This window comes from Myzus persicae, unplaced genomic scaffold, assembly GCF_001856785.1.
Source record: "Myzus persicae strain clone G006 unplaced genomic scaffold, MPER_G0061.0, whole genome shotgun sequence".
In the NCBI taxonomy this organism is placed as follows: Eukaryota; Metazoa; Arthropoda; class Insecta; order Hemiptera; family Aphididae; genus Myzus; species Myzus persicae.
In genome coordinates this window covers 51789-75553 of record NW_019100714.1, presented here as the reverse complement: position 1 = coordinate 75553, position 23765 = coordinate 51789, and the positions used below count along the sequence as shown (strand labels likewise).

Genomic DNA, 23765 nt, shown 5'->3' with positions numbered 1-23765 from the left:
CATTGACGCGTGATATTATATCGAAGCACAAACGTGCCGGTACGTGCGTGTTAACCGATACGATTATAATAATATATAATATAATATATATTGCATTTTACACCTATACACACACACACACACACACACAGGTCGCTATTTATGTAAACGTAAATGTTTATAAGTACACTTGTGGATTTACATCATAATAGGAAATGTAAATGAATATAATATTATAATAGTTCACGATCGCCTAAAATATATGCACGCGTTTACTGCAACAGCGACCGACACACCACCTCCTCGAGGGCCTTTGCAGTACTATCGGCTGTTGTGTGTGCAATAACATCATATTATGTTTTGGTTTTGTTTGCCCGAGGTGACTCGTCAAGTACCAAAAAACGAAAGAAACACGAAACGAGTACCTACCTACATAGGAATGAGATTTGATTCGTTAATCGAAGTTAACACTCCGATCATCGCCTGCACATTCTGCGACCACCGAAATACATTACAATGCAATACTCACTCATCTCACCGCGTTTTGCTCTGTCGATAACTATTTTTCTTTAAATTAGTATTTGCGAAAATAATCTTCGTAAGAGCCGTCGTTAGATTAGAGAGCCACGTCAGTACGTCTCTATATTATAGTCTTGAGTAAAAATAAAAATATCCCGTTTCCACGCAGACAGCTGCCAATAATTACATTACACAGTGCTTATAATTTATGTAAATATTATTTTTAAGTTGCATTTCTAATTTCCATTAAACATTCTAATATAGCCGAAGTGTGCATAATATAGTGGTCGGATGAGCGTGCACGGTATTTACTACGAATAGGCACAACGATGGTGTAGATACATAAATGGGTGTGCAGTGTGTGGATGGCCGACGGAGACTTGCAGCAGGGTAGTTCTATTAGCGTGCGTCCATATGGTGCATAATATAAAATAATAACGACGTAGGTACACTATACGCTGCATCAGTTATATTATCTGCGTCGGCATTTTCCGCCAGACTTATCGCATCGCCGTCGTATATTATTATTATTATTATAATAAATGGAAATTAATTCCATTCATCGGCCGGCGATGGTATAAATACGCGTAGACAAACATGACGATTGCGCGCACGAACGGCAGAGGTATACCTATATATACATACATACAAACGCACGCCGGGACGACGACGTGTATACGCACACACACACGAGTGGGTTATGATTGGTATATAAATATAATAACATAATATCTGAAAAGATAAATGTTTAAAAAATTATTCACATTGTGTATATAGGAACACATATTATTGTCGTTGTCTCCGGTAGGTACCTATTATAATATAATATAATTTATGCATATTTTATAAAGTTGCACCGTCGGCGGGGGACGTATAGGTAATAATATATTACTTCAATACAGTTAGTCCGACGATGAAACGCGTGTATACGAGCCTACACAAACGTATTATGTATGTGTACCTACATATATTATAATATACTGTAATTTTAATAGGTACACACAACCATGGTATACGCATAGGTCGTACAGTCGCAAAAGACTTATGCTATTTTTTCCCACTCCTGCTGGTAGTAGCCATTTAGGTATTTATGTTGCTTATAGGTATTGTCCACTGTCCTGCAGTTTAAAAAATCCCACAGTGTGATTGGTTTTCGTATGACAGAACACTCGATGTCTTTTAATTCTATAACCTAATACATCAAGATGACTACGGTTAGGTCGGATTGTAATTAACTTGTTGATGGGAAGGGGTTGAGGGTTCGAACATCTTCGCTGACGCCGCCGCTCGGTCGTCTGTCGTACATTACTGGCTGGGTGATTTTCTTTGGTAAATTATCTCCGGTATAATTAACCGGTTTCAGATCAGGGAGGAAAATATTCGGAAACGTTCAAAAATAGTGTTAATACAAAATATTGTTTTTATTAAGTCACTCGAACACTATACGTAATTTTTTTTAATTGTTATGGCATCAACTACGTGGTCATTAGCCGGTTTTTACTACGAGGGAGGGTACAGTTGGTTGGAAAGCCGTGCGTATGTGTGACGAAGATTTGTCACCAAGACACCGGCAAATGCTTGCAATTTAGGAGACTTTTGTAATCGAAGCCAATTACCGCACCACATCAAGCCACATATTACTTAAAATTAATACTTTAAATATGATATTGTCCGTCCTTACGGAGACTACTGCAGGTACAACACACATAATATGAGTACTTACCCCATTTTTACATGTCATGCCATGCCGGTTATGTTAAACATTATTTACATTTCTGTGATCTGAGCTTCGTTGGCCTGACCTACTCTTGTTATTCATTTTGCTTAAGTACAATAGTTTTTACTCGACTACTTGTATATAGCGATGGAGTTCGCACAGCCTTATTTATTTATTATCGTTATCATCGTTATTATTATTATTATTATTATTATTATTATTATTATTATTATTATTATTATTATTATTATTATTATTATTATTTTAGCTCTCGTGACGTTATAATAATACGGTGTGTGTGTATTGTCGTTGTTTCAGCACACTCTGACCGGACACTGCGCCAAAGTGATGGCTGCCAAGTTCATGGGCGAACCCAGCAAAGTGGTGACCGGCAGCCACGACCGCACGCTGAAGATATACGATCTACGCATCAGGGCATGTGAGTATATATAATATTATTATATTTATGTATAAGCGTATACTCATCGCGGGTTCGTCGTGCGACGATTAGTGAACGAAGCCAATAACATAATATATTGTATGAGATTGTACATTATATATTATAACGTGCAGGCTTTGTGTGTAGTTGGTGGTGGTCCAATAAACGACGTCGATATATAATATATATGTGCCGACTCTGCAGTAAATAGTATCGTATAATATATCATGTGTATGAAGTATTTATACAGGCCGATTGTTTTGTCGTAAAGCAGGCGGTTTGTATTAGACCGTAAAAGACATGTGCCAGCTGCAATTATTGTATTTCGTGTTTTTTTTTTTCATTTATTTAACGAAAATATTATTTTATATTTTTCAATGCGATTAATCAGCAGTATTTGTTCTATTATTAAATATTAAGAAATTAAAAAATATTCTTGGATATATTATTCCAATAATCGGTTCACCCGATGAAATAATCACTCTGTACAGGCGCGTTTGTGTGCAATGCAGTGTGAAGGTTGTTCGAATTATCGTCACCACGTCGCTGCTGTTGTTGTTGTTGTTTTTATTTTATTACTAAACTTTTTCCGTTACAATTGTATAATGGGTTATTGAATGATGATAATAATATTATGTTATGTAGGCGTCGAGACCAAGTTCGCCATGTCCAGTTGCAACGACCTGGTCACATCGGAGACCGTCGGCACGACCATCATGAGCGGCCATTTCGACAAGAGGATACGGTTCTGGGACACGAGGACCGAGAAGCCGCATACGGAGATCGAGGTCCAAGGACGGGTCACGTCTTTGGACTTGTCCAGAGGTAAGTGTATTATCTGTACATACATTTATATTATTGCCATAGAATCTCGCATAGATTCTCATAACGTGTTATTATGTATTATGCGATATACCTAATAAAAAAGAAACTACGCCCCTGTGACCATTTCGGGCAAACGCTCGTGTAGTGTATCCGGGGACTGCGATGGATCTTATAAGGGCTAGTCTGCTATAACCACCGTTAACGTCTCTGAGAAAATAACCTATGCTGACCACCCCGTCGTCGTCGGTAAACGCCCGAGACCATGTGAGCGTAAAGGAGTCAAATTCATCAATATTGTTCGTCCCAGGTATATTATAGAGACAGCAGACGCATTTTGCAAAAAAAAATACTGTTATTTTTGCAACAAAAATTACGCCACCAATTCAACGTATGTAGTATTTATAGTTTCACGACGGTTTATATATTTACTTGGACTGGGATACGAAATAGACCATAATAATCTCATACGAAGAGCCTATAATTTAATCTATATAAGTCATTTCGGGGTCGATATATAGTAAACAGCAGCTCTTTTTAAATATCAAAATATAACATGGCTCCTGACTATAATATAATTTTCCATAAGAGCTTGTTGGCGATAACAGCAGCTATGAGCATAAAACCTGGGTATAATTTAGTGTTGAAATACAATATGGGAGTTGTGAGCTGTTTACAGTTTCACACACCCATCGTGGAGTAATGCAGTCATATTTATAAAGTATAAAATGCGTTTAACTTTTGAATATATTTCTTTTGGCAAATATTAATTAAAATTAGCATATAATGAATTTTTCCGTTTTAACGGTCGAGGTAGGGGGGTTACACAAAACAGCACCACTTATTACTCGCCTGCATAGATTATATATTATTATGAATTTTATATGAAAACGCACAGTCAGATGTCATCGAAAAATATTATCTATCTATACGGACTGTAAAAACATGTAGGTATGTACGCGACTCGCACGATTTTTGTCTCTTCATAACGCCATATTATAACGAGACGAACCTTCTACAGTGCGATGAGGTACGCCCAAGTCCCGCCGCCGCATAATATTAAATATAATATCGATCTCGATCGATCGCGATATTTTGCGCACACGCTGTTTATCCGGAAATTTCATCTGCGGCACGCTGGGAAGGCGCGACTCGATATAAATAAATATAATAATATAATATTATACGGTCGACGCGCACAAACTATTCCATCAGCTGCAGTATATATTATATAGCGTCCGAGTCATTAAAATCTGCCGAGATGAATTTATCGATTTATCGCCCACCCAACCGGTGGCAGTTGTATAATATATAATAATAATAATAATAATATGTGTAGCATGATGGTTAACCATGTGTCTGCGCGTATACGATAATGCGTGCTTAATCTGCAGGGGCGCAGCTTCAGGTTTCCTGCGATGTATAATATTGTGATATGCGTATAATAATAATAATATATGCTTTTAGGGGTGCAGCTGAGAAATTGTGTATAAGCTGCAGACAAGACTTTTCCCGCGCCAAAAGCGATTTCTGACTAGGTAATCGCATGTATAGCTGGTACGCTGCGCAACATCGTAAAAATTATCGCTCCGTCATCGGTATAAGCTATATGGTTTTTAAACCATTTACTTATTTATATATGGGTATATATCGGTATTATATTATATCGGTACGTATCGGAATATATTATATCGGGAAGTATCGGTGCATTTAATATTATTATTATAGCTACCTATATTATTAGTCGATTCATAGTTTTTCTCCGGCATAATTCTAACGGATTTTCATGACGTATAATATAGGATTGTCGACCTAATGATGCTGGAAAAAGTGTAATCCCCAAAAGACACCAACTCTGCATTATCGGTATTCGAAATTTGGATTATCGATTGTTTAAACATATACATTGCAATTGGTATTAAAACATAATATAATATCGTGTAGTGTTCACAAAACCAAGGTAGGTACCCTCTATAATCCCGCAGTTACTTATTTTATTACTATCTGTACCCTATGCATATTTTTTATGTGCGCGGGACACGAGACTATAAACTGTCGGGTCGTCAATTCCTATAATTTACAGTTTTCTAACTCTTATATTTTTGATACGAACAAAAACTTTACATTTTCTGTGCATGCTTTTTTTCCGCGGACACGCGGTATACACAATTAATAGCATATTGTAGAAAATTATAAACATTTTTCACCCGCGGAATACATACTGCAGCAGCCGTCGGTTTGGCGCCGGCATCGCCAACGGCTCTTTATTAATTGCTCTTCGATTTCGCGCACCATAACGTCATTATTGCAGTTTAATATGTATTCGATTTTTTTTTTTTTTTTTTTACCGGATTCCGTTCAAAACTCGTTCGATGGACTTTTTTTTTTATTAGATGATTTCGTCGTCGATAATATCATATCCTGCGAGCCCGAGTTGCGCACTAAACAGTTACGATCCTGCACTAATGTACTGTTATAACATACCTGCTATACGATATGCTCATATTATTATTATAATATAATATACACTAACATGCGCGTAGTACACAGATCTGATAACACGTTGGCTTTATATATGTTTGTCTCGTATTGATATTATAAAGCCCGGTGGTGTGTCAATTAGCATACGCATATACGTGCGTAAATTCAAAACTGCATTTGCACTGTAGAAAACTGACTGCCACATGTATAGGATATATCGTGAAATCTGCACCAGGTATACTTAATATAATAACAGCACAACACGGCTTCTGAAGTTTCGATCGAGTCGGAGAGATTGTCGGTGTAAACATGCGCTTACGAAATTAGAACATTCGAAGACTGAAGTAGCGTGTCCACAATAAATCGTCCGTTTATTATACTCTGATAAATCGTATACACCAATGTATTAGCCATCTTACGTCTCACTACATTTGGAGGAAACACACTCTACGCCCGTGCAATGTCAAAAACTATCAGTAGTTGTTCGACGCTTTCGGTCCGTTATGACGTGTTTTATAATAATTACATTGCGGTTAAATAATTGTTATAGTTAATATTACTTAATAATAATGCATTATTCGGCTGCATAAGTAAACCTCTTGCAGTGTTTCGTTGAACACTATAATATTAAACTGCTACCGTTGTATTTAACCGACTGCCAAAAAATGTACAGACAATTTCGATTTACACCATTAACCTAAATTTATTCACTGCAACAATTACATACGTCTTATATCGTGGAATCTGCAGTAGGTATACAATGCAATATAATAACAACACGGCTGCTGAAGTTTCGACCTAGTCGGACAGATTGCAGCGTAGACAAGAGCTCGCCAAAATAGAACATTTGAAGATTGCATTTACAACATTTTGAGGAAAAATACTTAATAGCCGCGGAATATTAAACATTTTTAGTTGTCCGTTGTGCTTTTATATGATAATAAATTGTAGTCAAATTATAATTATCAAGTTGATAATTTATTTCGGTTTTAGTAAACACCGCCCAGTTGATGTTTCGTTGAACACAACTATAGGCTGCTGTCATTGAAATTAATCGACCGATAAAAAATGTACTGAACATTTTTATTTACATCATTGTTGTACACAACATTTATTTTTTATGCACATTACACGACTAACGCACATATTATTATGTGCAACTATTGTTAATCGTATATAATCATCGCACCGTAATTCCACGTTATTATAAAATTAATATCACGATAATACATTACGGAATTGGCCTCATTCTCAACCTCATTACAAGTGGAGTAAGAAATTATTATGAATGTAAGTATTATAATGTACCGTGATACTACCCATGGCTGTGCAAAAATTAATTGATCATAATAGATTAATATTACTCTTTATAATATTATGCAGTAGGTAATAACTGAAAAGTGGATTATAATGTAATTTTTCCTCGTCGTTTGTGGTTAATTGTACAATATTATATAAGTGTCGAAAATAGTCTTAAAGTAATTGTATAGAATATAGATATAATATTTAATATCTAAAAAAATAATGCTGTACAAAATTAACATAATATTAATCTAACAATAAACGTATTAAGTGTAATTAATTGATAAAACAAATATGTTATTATTAGGCACTTTCGTAATTATTTTTCATCATATAAATGTAATATTATTAATTACAAAATTATGGCACATTATTACTATAAATTTTATATATTTTTTTTTGAGTGTATGATAATAATATTTATACGTTTGAATACGACGTATTCATTGAACTTACTTCAATGACTGTAAACATTTAGAAGATATTTCGCACAAAAAATTAATCGAAAATATGATGACACACATTGAACAATTATTATTATTTTCTTCTTATGATGAACGCATCTTATTACTATCGAGAAAAAAATTGGAAAGTTACAATTTTCACAAAATAATAGTCAAACGTCATTGGCCTTAAACTCATTTATTCGCATATAGGATATTAAATGCTACGCTTTATAATGTAATATATTATATTCAATTATTCGCGTCGCAAACGGTACATTTTACTAACACATGAAACAGAACAATTTATTATGCATTTATATACCTACATAATATTACGCTATAGACAATAACTCGAGCTTTAGATAATTATTCATTGTAAAAAAACAATTGGCTTATTATACGCAGTACATAATTATAATATATAAAAGAGCAAATTACATGTCGTACATGCATATATATATTATATGTATGTGTGTGTGTGTGTGTGTGTAGGATTATAATATTATATATATTATGCTTGTACAGGAATAAGCTCTCGGAAGTAATTGATCAATTATTTAAATATAAAATACCTACTGTGGTGTTATATACAGGCGACGCCGAGTCTTTTTTTTTTACTATTTGAACGTATTTAATAATATAATCGACTTTAATTAATACTTCGGGATGGTATAAGCGTATGTATGTGCATGCATGTGTGTATATGTATATACGTATATATGTGTGTGTACGGTGGTACACTTCTTTGCGTCTAGTTTTCGTACATGTATAAAGCAATAATAATAAATCGTACCTCCGACTGTATTGTTGTCTAACCCGCAAATTATAATAATAATAATAAAATAATTATATAAAAGATCTTCGAATATAATATGTAACGCGTAAGACTATCAATCATTCGAGTTTCGTAACAATGAATATTGTATTATCATTATTGTTTTTAATAATTAAACTAGTTCTCTGATGTGTATAGTTTCTGCTACTCGCGTACATTACAATATATACAGGGTGATTTTGTATGCATTGTTATCCCATTTTCATATTTAAATTATGCATAATATATGTAAAATCTAAGTATTTGAACATCATACATACATAATTAAAACATGAAAATATTTAGATTTTTCACAACGACTTAAATGTGTCCTGCGACGATACCAACATTAGTAACTCAAATTAATACCTACATGTTGTACTAAAAATTGTGAATCTGATGGTTTTTCTGTCTATTTTGATGTATTGTGATTGCGATTTGAACGAAAAGGGTCCAAGTTACACTACTTTAACTAAGGCTTAGTACCTGACCTACTAAATTATTTGTCTATTTAATACTTTGTAAATAATAAGTGATGTCATAGTACTGATAATTTCCAAAACAAAAATAAATGATATAAATTCAATAGACTATCATCGTATAAACATTTAAAATAAAATAACTAGGAAACTTTCCATTCCAATTTAAACTATATACAGTACATCAACATTTCCAAAAAAATCATCTAGTATACAATTCGCATAAAAACGTGACTTAGGTGTATATAGTTTCCCAGTTGGTAAAATCAAAGTTGAAACCGTCCCACAAAACACTCTTTAAATGTTGTGAAAAATCTAAAAGCATTTGAAAATATCGTCTTTGACTTGCAGAAGTAAAAATTTGAAAACGTTTATTATTGTTATTATCGTTATTCGCAAATAATACTTCGGCTGTGCCGTCGAGGGGCGTACACTGCACCGGGGTCGGCCGCGAGACACACAGGTAGTTAGTAAAACGTCGCCGCTCTCGGGTATATATCGGCGAATTCTCAGTCCATTACGCTCTGCACGTGCGCTTAATAATTTATCGCCGTGTTGTCGTCCGCGGCGTTTGTCTCACACCGAACTGACCTCAATATTATAAATGTATGTACGTATTATTGTTGTATGGGTATAGTGTGCACGCGGGTACAACCTGTGACTTCGTTAGCCAACGAGGTGGGCATGAGCACGCGTCTCTATATCATCGGGGTGCTGCTGTTCCCGCAGTGCTTTGTATCGGAACCAGTGTTTGCATGTACCTACCAGCTATGGTACATTATGTTATTATATGGTGGGCGGAATTCGCTTTGTGCGAATCGTTCGAAACAATAATAATAATATAGCGATCTGCTGATGATAACACGGGTACGAAAATCCGAAACCCGTAATACCAGATCCGCCGCGGTGAAAATCGTGATTTTGGTTGATATTATAAAAAAAAAAAATCCTATTATTATTATTATTCACCCGATTAATGACTTAGTGGATAACTCTTTTGGTATTTAGGAGGTAGGTATATGTATCATACCTATATAATATATGTATATTATGTGACCGGTCAAGTAAAGGTACACACGGTTTCTTATTGAACTACCACACTATTAATTTAATACGCACGTTTTAACTACTATATTTTATGTGCATGACGATTATAATAGCTGGTAGCCGGTCGAATAGCCTAGCATTGCTGAACCATAATACGATAATAAATGGCGGCGTCCTAGTGGTATAAAACTTACTTCAGGTATCCGGTCGAAATACCAAAACTCAAAAACATTGCAGCAATAGCCAAGCGAATAGCGAAATAACACAAACGATTAAAAAAAATTAACGACCGCGCGTGTACGAGATTTTGTTGGTCATAGGTATAATATAACTGTATACAAGATATTTCCTCCGAATCGTATTAAAAATTAATAGTTGGTACATTAGAGAGTTGTTCGCTTTGAATATATGCACCTAATATTTTAACCTTACCTACTGAAAATTAAATTTCACTAAACGAATACCTGATTTTAGTATATTTCTCTATTTACCTAGATCGCCAGCATGATGATATTTTATTACTCGTGATCCTCAAAAACAGGATACACAGAAAAAGTAAAGTCGTTGCGCATGCACATAAAACATGATTTTACGAGTTGTAAGTTAAAGGAATTTATAATCCAGTAGTTTAGTCTCATGTCCCGTAAATAGAGTTCAAAGTTATGTATAGGTGAGCAATACAAGCAATATCGAGTTATATAGAGCGTTTCCTGTTTTTGTGTATTTCATAATGTTGTTAAAAAATAACACGAATCGATTAAATTATAATATTTGTTTGAATTTTCAGCTATGTTCCGCCACTACAGCCCCCGTACAAATTGCTTAAAAAACGGGCCATTTAGGCGACTAAAATATATCTTATGAGTCATGATAGTTTTTCATTTTTGTAACTGTTATTGATTTTCATTATTTGAGTACGTTCATTATGTACCTACGCACTCTGCGGGTTACAGAGTCATCGACTTAACAAATACTTCTTGTCTAAACAAAATAGATTTCGGTATTTTTCTTCTCTGCAGCTAGACAAGACCTGCATTCACCGGTCGTCCAATTCGTACGTACACGTCTGTATATGTCAGCTAATATTCTATTCGACCTTTTATTATTACATCATCACATCGCTGGTAGTTTCTATAATAAAGTATACGTCATGACCTGCCTGTATAATATAATGTGTAATATTATTACGATTAGCTGAGGTATTGCCGGGGCAAAGTCCACCGTAATTAAGACTGATCCCGGATGAAAAGCGGATTATTAATGAACACAATATAATCCTGTAACGCGTTCGGATCTGTTGGAAACAAAACCCGAGCTGTGTCGGTAGGAGACGGTGGTGCACGGGCGTGCATTCTTATTTATTTTTTAACCGTAAATTATTTGAACGGGTGACGCGACAGTTAACCGTTGCTCGGTTAGGTTTTTTTCTCCCGAGCGCACGTTAGCGATTTGAAAAATTATAATCTCGTTAATAGTTTAATAACACAAACAATATCAACCATATCGATCGAAATCTGAAAAAAAAGTCCTGTGGATATTATAATATAATGACGAGGTTCGACGTATTGTGATTTATCGAGACGCGTCCATTGCCGTTGGCTTGGTCGCGACCGCGAGGTATCTATGTAGACTTGCCTGTATATTATTATTATGTAAAGTTAATACAAATATGTCAGAGCTGGTAGACCCGTCTGAAAAGTAGGTATTACGAATATAATATAATTTAATTATTATTACTGCTGCAGCTTATTTCACTCATAAATATTAAATAGATTATTATAAATAAACTGCTCACTCGTTCGACACGATTTATTATCGCATAATAATCCTGACAACGATAGATTAGGGAATGCGCAGAGTTAGTCTTTCAATCATCGTGAATTTTGAGAAACCCGTTTTACCCGCTCGTTTCATTTTCGGGGATAATATATACTGAATATAATAGACTAATAATCTAATAACGAATTAAAAAACCATATTTTCATTCATTTCTTTCCTTATATATATATATGAGATACAAAAAGGCTTTCGTCAATATTTCCATCCAAACCGATCTCTACCATTGTAGAACGATTTGCATTTTTTACGTACATCGGCATGTTGGTGGTGGGGTTGCTGATGTTAGCTTCATCCCATTATTTGGCTCAGTCATTCTTGCACAGTATTCACGTGTGATCAACTGCTCGTTATTAATCCTCGTTATTAATTAGTTGTATGTATCTCAATACCTGCCCATGACTCGCGAGTGTTGCAGCTGCAGTGTGTGGTTTTTATAATACGGTCATCGTTGCATCCCAGTGGACTACTTTTAATAAACACTCGTAGGTAATATGAATTAATATGCACAAAGTCTTCAACCAGTAACCATATCAAAACCGATCACTGAGCTTGCTGCAGAACGATACACATTTTTACCTATAATATATCGGTATGGTGGCGTGAGGGTTGCAAGTGTTAACCCGAAATCTAGAAGGTTTTAGGAATTCTTCCCCTTTTATGACATGTGCATATTACGCATTAACATTAGTTATGGTACCTTCTCTAATATCATGTCTAAAGTTCGTCAAGCTTGCTCAACCCATCTGTCCCATCTGGATCTGACATTGTGCAGTGGTCGTGGTTCGTATAGTCAAAGATACTCGAAAAATCACAGAGTGCACTGCAGTCTCGTCACTGCACTTTTGCGCCTGATCCACGTTATTAATTAGTTTTTTTTTCCAAAGCATTCCTGTCCACAAATCGCGACTTCTGCAGCAGGCGCAGTGTGCTGTTTTTCAGAAAACAATCATCGTCGCGTCCCAGTGGGCTACTTATTATTACAAACACTCGTCTACACACACACACATATATATATATATATATGCATACGTGTGTGTGTGCATTCGCTTCAGGGACGTGAACGTGTAGGCACATATACACACTGCACATGGGTAGGCATTATATACTCGCCATCGCGCACGACTATTTAATATAACAAGCGGCGGCACATACGCATAATCATATAACACTCTCGTTAGGGCGCGAACGCGCATAATAATCTATGGTCTACGACGTGTACGGCGAGCCGTTTCATTATATTATAATAATATTATATTATGTACGTGTAGAATGCAGCCACAACGCCCGGCGACACGACTACCGTGGAGGTTAGACCTTTTAGCATATAGTTTATGTATGTAAATCGAAAATGCATATGGAAACTCAAGGTGCACCGGTGGCTGCTGCAGCTGTATAGGCAGTGCATTATTATTATTATTATTATTATTATTATGCACTCGTAGTTTTCGTGTCTACCGGATCTGCAGATGATATGCAGCGAATATTGCGAGTACGTCCCTATGTATGTAGTTTAGCTATGAATAGGTGCACAATATAGGCGTGCGCGCGTAAAGAAAACGTTATTTCAGTATTTAAACAGTATTTTTTTTTTTCATTTATTATTTTTTTTTTAAATGTGTCAACATATTACACGTTATTACAAGTTTTTTAACAATAATAATGCATAGGTACGAATAGCTTAGTGATTCACACCGTACCTACGGTTGGGTCGGTGCAGTTGTATCGTAAACATAATAATATATATATCGTGTCGCCGCCCATAGTGGACTAAAAAAATAAACGAATACCCCACAGAAGACCACCGAAGCTCTACGTCTATATATAATGTGCACCGATATTTATATACGTACGAGTATTACAGTAAACACACTAGAATATTATACTATATAATAGTACATTATATTCGTCGTTTAAGTGTACCTTTACTATATGTAAGTCATATATCAAATTATATTTCTGCGGCAGAAATACGCGTCGCGATGACGCGTGTCGTTAATATATACGTATATATATATAGATATATAATATGGTTTTATGTGCACTCGCTATGGTCTTATTTATTTATTTAATTTTTTTATTTTTACGACGTGTCTTATGTACCTAACGTTTTAACGCTCAGCAGAAAGCCCGCCATGATCACCTCATAAACTTACAGAATATATATCATAATATCCTTTCAGCCCTCGTACCGTGCACCTACAAAATAATTGACTCGATCGCCTCGGGCTCCGCACTGAACTCGTTCGTCCGTGTGCATGAAAAACGTACCTACATTTTATAATAATAATGATAATTATCGATGTCGTTATTATTATTATTATTATTATTATTATTATTATTACTCTGCCGTGTTACGCGTTTACGACTCCTGAGTCATCCGGCCGTGTGAAAATCGTAAAAAATTGACGATCGATTCGATTTAATACGAACATAATATTATAAATATCTATACCTACGGAACGTCACATAAATACGCGTACAAATGCATACGTGCCTGAACATCGATGCGATATTGTAGGATTGTAGCCGTGTGTAAGCTGCAGCTGTAGGTACATATTGTATGACACCAAGTATACGCGTGATATATCCTGCGATTACGAACAATTGGTCCCTGGACAATTGATCCCCTATAAAATACTCCTGGACAATTTATTTGCGTCGTAATTTTATTCACGAATGATTGGTCCACGTTTTTTTTTTGTCCGTGATGTGATAGTTACATATATGTGTCATTCGTGATTGAAAAGTAATCCATAATATAACACGAAATGTATTTTAAAAGTTAATAATCAAATAATTTTGAAGCAAAATTATTGTCATAATATAGGTAGGTATATTGCTTGAATACAAATTTAAAAAAAATAAAATTTAATACAAATATAGCTGAAGAGTCCGTACCTATACATACAAACTTTTGCAGTTTGAACACAAAGAAGTGTGTAAAATTGAAAAATATTGGATTCACACATCGCCGAGGTTTCAGAACAATAAAATACATAATATGGGTTAATCCATTAAGGTATTTATTGATTAAGATAATAAATTACTCGATAACAATATAACGACACTAGTTGATAGCACTATTTAAATGTATTATGTGCGATGCCACTGATAACTTAATTAAAATTGTTTAATGTGTATATTATATAATGCTGCACTAAAATAATTTTCAATCATGTCTTCCCACGTCGCCGAAACCCAATTTGCCGAATCCCAATTCGCCGACATCCCAGTTTGCCGACTTTCAATTCGCCGACACCCCAGTTCGCCGACTATTTATTTACATGTTCCCAATTTGCCGACTCCCAATTCGCCGACTTATTAAAAAATAAAAATAAATACAAATGTATCATGTATAAATGATTATTAATCCATTAAGTCAGTAGATACATTATTTAATTATTATAACTCCATGTATTGGATGATCGTGTTTTTTCGACAATACAACATCGGTATTGTTTTTTAAAATAGCACGACCTCCGCAATTTTGAATACATTTATAATACTCAGTTGTGTCCCGTATTCTATCAATGCGATGAATAAAATTATCGACCACTAGTAAATCTCGTTCTTTTTCAGATTTGATTTTATACCATTCCATTTTTAATTTAATTTGTAATAAGAATAAATCACTTTTCAATATAGTTATCCTAAGGTTCGCTATAAAGACGGCTGGAGGACTGAACTAAATTCACCAATCTATACTACATGTGGATTTTATATTTTTATGTGTGGAAAAACATTTAAATATCGAACTTATATCAATAGTATACCATAGTAATATTATCGCTATCTTATCCGTTTTCGATAAGATCATTGTCAACTGTCGGCGAATCGGGAAAATGAAAACTTTATTAATAATTTGTCGGCGAACCGAGACGTCGGCAAACTAAACTGTCGGCGAAAAGGGAATATTTTAAAAATATTTTAAAACTGGTATATTTGTCGGCGAATTGGGATTCGGCAAAGTGGGTATGAACCTTTTCAATATCTATCGATTGGAATAACAATTGGTCGGGGCGCACGACGATTTGAAGACCAATTTGTCCTGTATCCAATTGTCTTTTTTTCGTTCCGCGGTTATAATTTTCGAAGTACCCATAATGTTGACGTGGTGGAAGGGTCTTGATATCGATGACGACGTCCGGCTCCGAATTGATGATTTTCGATGTCTCATTGATATAGCCAACTATAGTGGGTGTCGTGTAAGTATTTCGTGCTTTGTTCAGAATATGCTCTAAAATTGTTTAGTAAAAATGACCGTGTTACAACATCAACATACAATTATATGCACGTCGTGTATATCCATCACAAAATATTCATGTCCAACGGTTGTTACTATACACGGATGTTTTAATTAGCGAAACGTTAAAAACCGCGAGTTCGCATCGGTGCACTATAATTATCCTCGCGACGATTAATAAAACTGCGGTGCTAAAGTGGGCGAGTTTTTGTCTCGATTTTCCATTACGACGACGAAATCGACGTCGGGAACACTTCATTATTAATGAACACTATTTTTATTATAATAATTATAATAATAATAATCGTCGCCGCGTTACTACTATTCATACAGGGCGATGCTTGGTCGTATATACATATATATAATATGTCCGCAACACTGTTAAAATGAGAGTACTTATACATCTAATGTTTATGGATGGACACTGCGTATCTACCGCGCACGTAGCACGTTATTTACGAGATTTAATAGTCATTATAATATTATTATATACCTCGTCTTGCTGCGCAGTTAATTACAAATCGTAAACATCAGTGCTAGAGTGATTTCTCACAGGATTTTATTCGGTTTATTATACATATTATAAATACACGGTTTGCAGTGGTAAAACAATGTATATAATATACTATTCTTTCACTGCAGGCCGGTCGCGAGTTTATTATACAATTATTATTGTGGACAATCGAATTTGGACAAAAAAATAACTGTACACGGGCCTAGTGTCGGTCATAATAATAATAATAATAATATTATAATAGTTTGTCTCACACTCCCACGCGAGGTTTCATCGGCTATATTATAATACCGCAAGTGTTTCCGAGAATCGACGTCGCGAATTTGCTCATCCGCACATTGTAATTTGTAATGTATGACGGTATTCACGTCGATTTCGGTGGCATGCGTTTCCGCCAAGAACATCATACATTTATATTAGTATAATAATATTATTATTGTTACAATATACTCACCACGCGGTTTACACACACGCTCTGCTTAGACGATATTATTATTATTATTATATGGATATATTACACGCGCACTGTCCCGGAAGAGTATGCCGCGGAGCCGGTCGGTAAATAGGATGGACCGCATTTTTCACAAATGATGCATAATCCACTGCGGACTGGAATATTTTTTAAATAATTGTACACATCTTATATGGGACAGCGCACTACGTTTGACCCAGTCAGAACGACAAGTCATGTGACATATAATAATAGTATAATGTTTGCGCCTAAAACTAGTTTTGGCGACCAGCTCCGTCTTCGTCGCCTATAATATTATAGTATAATTTATTATTATTGTTGTTGTACTCAGTCGAAACGGAAAAAAAGTATGAGCATGCGCCCAATCGTATAATATTATTAATTTTTATACTATTCGTGTGAGTAAACCCGCAGCGGCGCTGTTAAAGAAGACTCAAGTGTTATATACGTAGCTGGTGGAGGCTCAAAGGAGGTATATTCGAATGACGTGCGGCTTACAAAAATATTAATGGGTGGGTCTCGTATACGGTTGAAAAAGGTAGCCTGCGAACAATTTTTAAGGATTACTTAACTACAAACTATGAATTCACTGTTTGGAGGGCAGTGGAAAATGTTCAGTGTGGGCTCTGCAAAAATATTAAACGTGAGTCAAGGAAAACAAACTTCAAGCCGCCACTGGTTATAACCATAGGTGTACCATACGTGATGTGCACAATAATGACATTTCTAATATATATATATATATGGTAGTACACTCGCGCCGATCCCGAACGGTACGTTTTTATAGTTGTATATTATACTTCACAATTTATCAAACATGCTCATCTATTTTTATTCATTAATGACGAATGTATTCAAATTTAGTTTATTGCAATAGTCTGTAAGTATAGTTAAGGTTTAAGGAACAGATTTCAAAATATAAAATTTCTATTTCTATATACAATTGTTTGAAACTCGGAAACGTTTTTTGACTCTATATAAACTTCCTTTTTCCAAACGAGAACCATATCTACCCCGTTTTCGCTGCGTAAATTGTTAAACTGCTGAAGGTATTTATCAAAAATTTGATACATCTAAATTGAAATTCGAACAAGTGGTTTGAACGAGTTATTAAACTGTATATGTACACATTACTAAGGATAGTGTTGATTTTCAAATCATACCATAGCCGATAGCCCACATATATATTTAAACCGCTATTATTACCATGGAATATTATCCTCTTTGAATCTATGCATACAGTTTAATAATTCAGAAACTACTCGTTCCAATTGCTTAAACGGCGTGAAAAATGTAAGTCTTATTTGCAAATATGGTACTACATAGGTGCATAATAATATATTATAAATACCAAAAATCAGAATTTAAATAAATTCATTACGTCCTATTAAAGGAAAAATGGGAGCGAGCGTGACTACAGGTAAAACACCTATTGCAGTATATTTATTTTTTTCTCTGTGAAAACCTGTCTGCGAGGATATTATAATAATAATATACTGGTTAAAACGACTTACGCGATCTTTTTGATTGTCTAATGGCCGCGTGTTATATTATTATTTTATTAAACGTGTGGGTCAATAAAAACATACTACTTATATACAGGGTGTAATAGAATGACATGACAAATAAAAATACAAAATTGATACTAGTTAAGAGCGTACGCCAAACATTATGAAAATTATATGGACAGTAAAAAGTTTAAGAAATGTACTTATGTGAAGATATTTCCAATAATGTCATTTTGAAAAATGTTTTTGCGTTTCAAATTTATTCATTCACTCCTATAAAATATTGACTTTTTAAAAAGTTGTAAAAAATAGACATGCCTTACTTAAACAAACGTTTTTATCATCAAAATTTTTGCATAAAAATTAGCTTTTACAAATTTGATATAAAATGTCATTCTGAACCTGTATCGCTAGTTTCTATGAATTATATGTATAAAGAAAAATGTTTGAATATGGATTCGAGCAAAATATAAGTTATTTCACTTGTCAGGTATTTCTGTTTCACTCTGTACGTAATATACCAGCTAATAATCATAACGCGTGCAACTCTCGATAAACGTACCCGAGATCGTTTAACCCAAATCGGATATCATACACGTATAGTCGATACAACCCCCCGAGTGAGCATGGGCCGCTGCAGCGTGAAATGAACGCTTCGTATTTATCGATGATGATAATAATGTGCAATAAATAATAATACGTTTGAGTATACACACACACACACACACAAGTTGCACCGAGGCGTTTGGCGATCGCGTTAGGTTTTAAATTGGACCGCATACCGGGTATGTGGATGAGAGGTGTATGATATTCGGCGTGAACAATATTATAATGGTTCGGTGCACATATCGCATAGTCGTAAAGTATAATATAATATTATTATTATCATAGTTCATTTATAGCGCCCACCGCCGCCGGCTACAGTCGTGTAGTCTCTCTAAGACTATATCGACGATCGACGGTAATATATATTAATAATAAAATATAATAACATGTACCATTGATAATAATTGCAATAATAATAACTATTCGACTGCTATACGCTGTCTGTGGGTTTAGCGGGCAGCTTCGGCAATGGACCTTAGCGGCGGCGGAGGCGGATTGTATGTTTATGCGCGAATAATGCGTTGCGATTATTATTATTATTATTATTATTATTATTATTATAACCATTATTTGCACAAGTTGTCGACAAACAATATATAATTATATCGATTACGGTTGTGTTTCAGATTGTAATTACCTATTGAGCTGTGTCCGGGACGACACCCTGCGGCTGGTTGATCTCAGGACGAACAAAATAATCAACACATTCGAGCAAGTCATATTTATTTAATATTCTGTTCTCCTCACTGCTGTAGTTATTATTACTATTATTGTTGTCGTTACTATTATTATTATTATCATCATCATTTTCATTATTATTATTTATTAACTCGAATCCATTTGCCGGGGAGGAGATCGGAAAACTAAATTATACGGGAGTCTCGCGAATAAAAATAACTATCGTAACGAGATAAAACCGTTTATTTATACGACTATATAGTATATATACATATATAGTTATTATGCGTACCGTATACGTTCACTGCAACAGTCGCAGTTGTCGTATACATCTATGTGTGTGTGTGTGTGTGTGTGTGTGTGTGTGTGTGTGTGTGTAAGTACAATCCTACAGATAAGGTTTATTATTTTTTTTTATAGGTATGTATATGTATACAGACATTTTTTTTAAAACGCTCCCCGTAACATTTAGTTAGATCTTTTTGTGTTTCGAAACTTTATTCACGACACCGATTGTACAATTATGGCTAGTTGGCTTCGCGCCTCACTGTTTCGAGTACAATTTCGTTGCCCCTTTGTTGCAATTTTTTTCACTCTCTGTTAACTTTCCGCGATATAATTCAGACGGTTTTAATTTATTTCACGTTCGCCTTTTTTTAATTTTTTTTTTTTTTTTTTGAAAAGTTTTTCCAATCTCTTAGGTTTCAACCATAAGTATTGAACTTATAGCCAATGCGCGTAGTAAAATTAAATTCAAAAGCTTTCTATTTAATTAAGGGGTGGGGGTGGGAATAAAGTACCCCGAGGAAAACCGAGGTTTTCGTTTTAAAAATTGTCTTTTGTTCTTTTCGTGAATAATAAGACAAGACGCATAAAACAAAAACAGTGCAAGTACGGAATAGACGGATAAAGGTATGACGCATTTCGGTAGGTACGCTGGCACCTGCTATAATATATTTTTGCACACACATTAGACGCAGCAAAATGTATATCAAATTTTATGTTCCGTTATTATAATAATAGTTATGCTATTAAACGTCAACTGTATGAATGTATGCGTATGTTGAACGAGCACATGATATTCTTACAATAAGCTCATGTTTTTATATGGACGTTTACCAAAAAGCAAAAAACCGTTATGCGTGTACACCGTATAGACATAAAATCAAATCGTATAAAATTACTGGTGATTATTATTTAATTTCAAACCATCTACTTATATCGCGTATTATATAATATACCGAACTCTATTATTATTACTTTTTTTTCCATACTCCGAAAATTAATTTTTTAAACAAATACTGTGGGGTTATTATTTTTCAATAGTCGTTCCTCAATCGTGTACGGAAGTAGTTGAACGATTTAAACGGATATTTTCGCTTTTATGGTAGTTGATTTCAATTAAACTAATATTTATTAATACACGATTGTTATTATTATAGGTAGGTCGTAGGTGCCAACTCGTCTAAATAGATACCTGTTATTATCGTCCATTATTTTTAAAGTTATTGTCCTCTTTTGACGATTCGAATTTAAAACGAGAAATAATAATACACCTAAATTGATTTTTAACAATAAATTACATCGATGACGTGTACGCATATTGTAATATAATATTGTAATCGATAGATGGTATTTTAACACCTTTTATCACCAAGTTTTGGAAATTGTTGTTCGATCGTAAAACCATAATACTATTATAATCCCATTATCCCACTCACGTCATAGACCACCAAAGACTGGGACGACATCCCGGTTTTACGACTTCATACGATTGTTAATAAATTTCAATAAATTTAGTACTGTTCAAAATGTTGATATTCCAAGAATTTAGTTAGAGATGTGATAGTTATTTAAAATATTTCTGTTTTGCGTTACGTTATCTTCTACACTTAGTAAATACATATTATTGTAGTATAATATATGCAATAAGCCAATAAATTACGAAGTTCTATATATAGTATTATATAATTTATATGTATACATACAGAGTAGCTATTCATAAAGCTTAGGAAAAGTAATCAGACATGCCTAGGCAATATTATGTTAGACTAAATAAATATCATTCTGTCAATAACGTCAAATGTTGTATTCTCAAGTTGTTGTTTTTCACCGTGTGTGCGAACAGGGCTGACGGATTCAAAGTGGGTTGCGATTGGACGAGAGCTGTATTCAATTTGGAATACGATCACGTGGCCGTGGGATCCTCCGATGGATCTGTGTTCATATGGGCCGTGTCGAATCCCGAAAAACCACTTGTTGTATTGAGGAACGAACACAGGTACAAGTTTACATATTATTATTATTATATATTATAAGTTAAACCTACAACGAAACCTATAAATTCCGTATTGTTGTTTTTGTCATCACGCAGCGCACCTGTGACGGCCGTGTCTTGGCATCAGTTTACCAACCACGTGGCCAGCGTGGACCGATCCAGGAGAGCAGTGGTCTGGGCCGACGTTTGACACAAGCTGTGGATCCGGTGGTTTGTTTTTTCTTATTACTGTTCACAGTCTACTGCTGCAACAATCGCGTGTATTTTCCTTATTTTTTTTTTTTTTTAATATATTTACCATTTAAACAAATTAAAGAAAAAAAAATTGATATATGTATATTTTTTATTCTATGCATACATATTATAATAATTATTGTTGTCTTGCGTGTGTGCTTGTGTGAACAATATCTACAGATATTATTATTTTTAGACTCATTCGATGATGATGTGAGATTATTTTATATGTTTCATATAATATTATATTATGTGTTTTGAATAATAAAATGTTCCAATTCACGTTGTTTTTCTAGATTTTCTCAACTATACATTATATTACTCAGTGCCAATGCATAACGATATTTTTTTAAACATCCTTACATCGATTGGTAGGAATATTGAAGTTCAGAAAAATGAAAACACCTCATGTCATTGTAAAACAAGATAAATTAAAAATGTAAAAGTGTGATATTTATTCTTTTGAGTTGGTACTTTAAAACTCTGCAATAATCTATAAACAGATTGCAATGTTCACTCAACACTTATATTTTTAAGCCTATAGTTTTATGTTTCTCCTAGTGTCTGCAATAGCTGGTAAGATTAAGAAAAACCTGCCTATAACTATTATACCTGCTGAAAATCGTTTTTAAAATTTAATTGCTATTTAAGTCTTCAATTTTTATGAACGAAAAACCTCCTTGATTTTATCTTCGTACTTTTAATTCAATATAAAACATGTATCAGGGTAAATACAAAATAGTCTTGTGATACAGAAAAACAAAATGCAATATATTCTGCTGTTATTTACATTTTTCTTCAATTTCTGAGTTTTTAAAACTTGTTAACATGAATTTAAAATTACCATTATATAAATAAAAACAATTCATAATAAATGATAAATAAAATACATTTAAATGTGTTTGATTAAAACAATTTAAAAAAATATATTTTAATTTTACTATAAAAAAGTTTTGTAGGCCACACAATTTCACATTAATTACGTACTTTTAATTTGAAAATAATAATTCTATTTCGCCTTGATATTGATTTTGAAGTTACATTTCTACACAGATAATATTGACGAGTAAATAGTATTAAATATTGATTCTAAATATACGTTGTCGCCGCGCCGCCGCCACTTAGCAACTTGATTTTTACGTCGTATGGTTACGTTTAAAAAATTTGGTATTGTCCGACCAATAAAATCATAAATAATAGGAAAAAATCAGAATCTGATTTCAGCGTCAATGCAAAAAATCAACTTGAAATCAAAAATTGTCATAAAATGTGAAACAAAAACTTCTGATTGTCGATCAAAAACATGCTATAACGTACTACATGTAATAAAACGATGGCGATGGGATGA

The 23765-nt window shown here is 34.2% G+C and overlaps 1 protein-coding gene across 1 annotated transcript in view; it reads left to right on the top strand.

The window, feature by feature from the left end:
- LOC111042594 (autophagy-related protein 16-1) overlaps nucleotides 1-22509 on the top strand; it is a 174306-nt gene extending 151797 nt beyond the window's left edge. Inside the window, exons 8-12 of the mRNA XM_022327247.1 lie at nucleotides 2534-2654; nucleotides 3300-3479; nucleotides 19854-19938; nucleotides 22034-22186; nucleotides 22280-22509. Of these exons, the coding sequence (XP_022182939.1) occupies nucleotides 2534-2654; nucleotides 3300-3479; nucleotides 19854-19938; nucleotides 22034-22186; nucleotides 22280-22373 (633 nt within the window). The 3' untranslated portion in view covers nucleotides 22374-22509. The remainder of the gene's footprint in view (nucleotides 1-2533; nucleotides 2655-3299; nucleotides 3480-19853; nucleotides 19939-22033; nucleotides 22187-22279) is intronic.
- The last annotated feature ends 1256 nt before the right edge of the window (nucleotides 22510-23765 follow it).